Source organism: Etheostoma spectabile, chromosome 9 (genome assembly GCF_008692095.1).
Source record: "Etheostoma spectabile isolate EspeVRDwgs_2016 chromosome 9, UIUC_Espe_1.0, whole genome shotgun sequence".
Taxonomy (NCBI): Eukaryota; Metazoa; Chordata; class Actinopteri; order Perciformes; family Percidae; genus Etheostoma; species Etheostoma spectabile.
Window position 1 is genome coordinate 15405828 of NC_045741.1, and position 4652 is coordinate 15410479.

At 42.1% G+C, this 4652-nt stretch overlaps 1 protein-coding gene across 2 annotated transcripts in view; it reads right to left on the minus strand.

Annotated features, from left to right (window-relative positions):
• Positions 1-4652, minus strand: part of arid3a (AT-rich interactive domain 3A) — a gene marked incomplete at its 3' end in the record, with an annotated part of 49995 nt that overhangs the window by 6950 nt on the left and 38393 nt on the right. For both annotated transcript variants that reach the window (XM_032525061.1, XM_032525060.1), the window contains 3 exon segments: positions 123-370; positions 1757-1940; positions 3829-3901. In XM_032525061.1, coding sequence (XP_032380952.1) covers positions 123-370; positions 1757-1940; positions 3829-3901 — 505 coding nt within the window.

The following is a 4652-nucleotide window of genomic DNA, read 5'->3' on the forward strand; positions in this document are numbered from 1 at the left end:
AAAAAAGATTACAAAACCAAAACAACAGTCAGTCTCTAAAAATTACCCATTTCCTGTTTTCCAGTCTTCAAACATTGACTTCAACAGTGAACCCATGTAATGTGATGCGAGTGTATTCTCACCCTTCTTGATCTTCTGGATGGGGGTATAGGAGGCCCCGTTGGTGCCAACCGTTAGACCCACACTGGCTGAGGGGAGCTTCGGTGAGGAGAGCATGGTGGGCGTCCCATTGGGCGAATAGGTGAAGAGGGAGCTGCCAAAGCTCTGTCGGCGGCCCTCCCGCCGATTACTGTCGATGGCTACCTGGAGCTCGTTGGGGTTGCTCAGACCCCTCTTATCACATTCGTATGGGTACAGGTACTTCATGTATCTGAAAGGAACACAATTTATTTTTGTTGTTGTTAGTATAGGAATGCCCTGAGCTTTAATCTACTGGTGAAAATGTCAACTAGTTCCCCAAAACTTTACATACTACAGTACATACAAAGCTTTAATTTAAAACTCTTGGGATGGGTAGGTTGAACATTTAGCTGATTTTCCACATCAAGATCAGTGCTAATCAGCACATAAATACATGTATTATGTCTTCTAAAAAAAAAAAACCCAAATAATATCTACAAGGCTTCTCCGCACCCTGCACTGGCTGCTTGAATCTAGCTCAAGACACTGCTACTTGATTACTGTGCTGTGAATGGCTTGTCTATCTTACATCCAGGACATGGTCAAACCATACAAACTAGCCCATCCATGTAAGATTAGGATTATTGTGAAAGCTAGCAATAGCTGAGTGATTGTTAGCTGTGCTAAGTTTGGCAATAACGGCACAGAAGCAAAGCAATGTAACATGGACAACACGTTTGGCAATGGGAAACATTAGACAAGCAACTCCCATGTTCTGCTAGTGAAATTAAAGTTTTTGTCAATAGAGTCTGGTGGATTTTAAGAGAGCAATTACTGCTTCAGTTCCCTGTTGGAAAGGGCTGTCTGACAGCAAGGCAAAGCAGTGAAAATCTTCCAAATATAGTGTAAGCTTAAATGTATTTTGATTTTTTAAGTGGTGCTTTAACCTCATCCATAGCAGTACTTGTTGCTCTTTTAAACCACCACACTCCGTTGACACCACAGGAGATGCTATCGCTACCTTGATCAGTCAGCTAGTTAGTTAGTGTTATTGTGTGACTTTGGTTTGTGTTATTGTGACATTTGGATCAGACCTATCATGGCATCCAAAGCATTGCTTAGCTTCCTGTTTGCTTCTCCAAACATGGGGCTGTGCAATAAAAAAGCGACTACTGGAAAGCCACACACAAAAATGTACTCACCCTTTAATCATACAATATATCGAGTGACTGACAATAACTACATGTGATAGAATAATTAACTAAGTGACGGCACAAGAATGTTGTAAATGCAGGTCTCATTCTCATTAGAACTGATCTGTGGTGCAGCTAATTAGGAAGTGAGAACGTACTGCAATCTGAACCAACTACAGGAAATGGCTTGACACACAGCCAGGGGTTAATTGGTCAAACAAAATGGTTGTTGACAACTGATAGCCAGCAGCTCCACATGCTTGAAATGGCTTAGCAGAACAAAAGGAATATGGGTATAAGAGTTGTGGCTGACTATAGAAACACAAATCAGTTGTGTTATTGATCTCTGAGCAACATTAAAGCAAACAAAACTGTCAAATAAAATAGCTACTTGTAAACGGTGGTGTGTGTGTGTGTGTGTGTGTGTGTGTGTGTATACTGACTGTGTGCGAAGGGTGAAGGCTGCACTGGTGATTGAGGTAGGCAGGTTGAGTCCCTTGGTGATCTCCCTCCACAGTTTCTTGTTGATGACCTCCACCAGGCCGCCCTTCTCTGTCACCAGCATGTAGAGCATGTACAGATCCAGAACCTGCTTGGCCATGATGGGAATACGATTCACTGGGGTTCCTGTAATCACACACACACACACACACACACACACACACACACACACCATACAACACACACACACACACACACACAAACACAACACACACACCACACACACACACACACACACACAAACACACACACAGACAGAGGAGAAAGGTCATCCCGAAATAATAAAAAAAACAATTCTGGCGGAGACTTCTTTTCATGTCGAAAGAAAAATGCTTCTTGCTGGGAATCTTTAGAGTTTGACATGTTTGAAAAGACCTTCTTCCATTTTACCAGCCAATTAGGACTGATAGAGAATTATAATAATTTTTTTTTTTTGTGCCCCACAAGCTCTCTCCCTCTCTCTTGCTCTTTCAATTTTCTTTGTTGGCATGAAGAAAAAAACATGTTGCAAAAAAAAATAACGCCAGATTTAATGCTGTACAGATTGCAAAGCCCCCTGAGACAAATTTGTGATTCAGCCATAAATCTCTGTCTCTCTCTTTGTTTGTTTCATTCTTCTATCTGTGTGGATGATGTGCTTCAGTTTTGCCTTTCAGTTTTGTTTGTTGTCTGTCCTCTTTCCAGATTACACAGTGAACTCTTTTTTCATATGTGTAATTTGGATTGTCTATGATGAAATTGTATTACATTAGTCTGTTTTGTACACACAACATCTATGGCATGTCTGTCCGTCCTGGCTCCTTAGTTGCTCTTCCTTAGGTTTCTTCTATTTGTTTTTCCCATTAAAGAGTTTGCTGGGTTTTTCTTTAAGCGAAGCAAGAGTTGAACAGTGGGTGTTGTATGCTGTACAGATAGTAAAGCTGTGACAAATTTCCTTTTTCCCAGCACGTAAAACCAAAGGCTTTATCAATATTTTAATCAAGTCATATCAATTTAAACAAGTGATCCCAAACCCAATCTTCAGTCCCACCTCTGATATGAAATATGTTCAAAAATCCTAGATTTGCATATTATGGAGTGATGCCTCAGTTATTGGTACAACCTGCAGATGGCGCTCTCAGATTCTCAGAGCAGACTTGACAGATCCGCCCCTTGCCAGTGGCTCTGACACCCTGAAGATTTAGTACTGTTTTTGTCAGTTGTGAGCACGTCTGATGTCTCATGTCATGGCCTACTGATCTGATTAATTCAGCCATAAAGCAACTTGTCAAATTAGAAGGTTTTTCTGTATTCAATGGGAGAAGGAAGATCTGTGTGCCTCTAATACATACAAATACAATCTTGAACAATCAGTTTCCAAAGTATGACAATGACTTGTCCGGGTGAAGACAAATGAGATTTTTTTTTTTTTGGCACAGTTTGCAGTTTTGATGTTGTGTGTGTCACCAATGTGAAAAGCCTGCATGGTGGTGGTGGTGGTGGTGGTGATGGTGTATGTGTATGTGTGTGTGTGTGTGTGTGTGTGTGTGTGTGTGTGTGTTTTGTGTGTGTGGTGCAGGGCCGCTGTGGACAAGCACCAGGATGGAAAGGTAAACCAATCCATTCCTAGCATTAATATGATGCGTCCTCTAGTTATAGCCTAGGAACGACATGGGGTTGCACAACCATAAAGCAATCATCTCCAAAATGAATAACGACCCCACCCATGTGAGTGAAAAATGAGTAGACAGTGCTGTGTCGTGGGTCAGAGAGAGAGAGAGAGAGAGAGAGAGAGAGAGAGAGAGAGAGAGAAAGAGAGGGGGAGAGCAAGAGAGAGAGCGAGAGAGAGAGATCCTCTCTAACTATTAAGAGCCTGTTTATGTCAATGGATGGATATAAAGCGAGGAAATATAATATGGTAACATGGCAAACTGTATAAACATATAGGTGTACTTTAATGAGTAAGAGCCAATGTGGTGTACTGATGTACTTTGTTTATTTCTTTGCACGCACGCACGCACACACAGTAACATACCTCTTTTTTGCATGAAGCTGAAGAGATCATCCAGAAACTCTTTCCTCTTTGGGTCTCTATCCAGTTCATACAGCTATGGAGAGGAAGAGGAGAAAGCAGATGAAGCAATAACAAATGTTTGATACCTGACAGAAGATTACCAAAGAAGAAGAAGACCGGGGTATTCTGCAGTCACAAAAGCAAAATGTAATGACGCCTCAGATAGCTGACATAAAATGTCCTCAATGCTCCAGCCGTTACTATGACAATTTGTCACTTTTAAATGACGACATGGAGATTCATCCTTGAAGATCTGTCATGAGAAACCAATCAGTTGCCCTCTGATCATAAGAGGAGATGACATAGAGAGAAATGCAGTGGGCCAGTTTAGCTTGATGAGAACCTGATGTGGGTCCAGCTGCTAGTGGGGCCCCGTGCTCTGGAAAAGTTCGGTGAAAGTTAGCAGTAAAAGTGGGGCGCCAACTCTGGGGAGTACAGTGAGGCCATTGAAGCCTGTGGTTGTTTTTCCAGGCTGTAGTTTGCCAGTGTGATAGTGAAGTATCTTGTTGGAGGTCTTTCTATTTATGTGTCATACACTTGATGCTGACAGTTACTCTCTTAAAGGTGCTCTAAGCTATGTTTGGTGACATTACTTCTTGTTGACGTTCAAAGTATTTTCAAACAAAACAAGACTAGCTTGTCCCTTCCTCCTCCTCATCTCGTCCCCTCCCTTCTGTGCTTCCACGAACTAACCCCCCAACCCCACCCCCAACCCCACATCCTTCTTGTTGGTTATTGGCTGGAACGCTGGAACACTGTTAGTGTATGCTTCGTGGTGCAGGTGG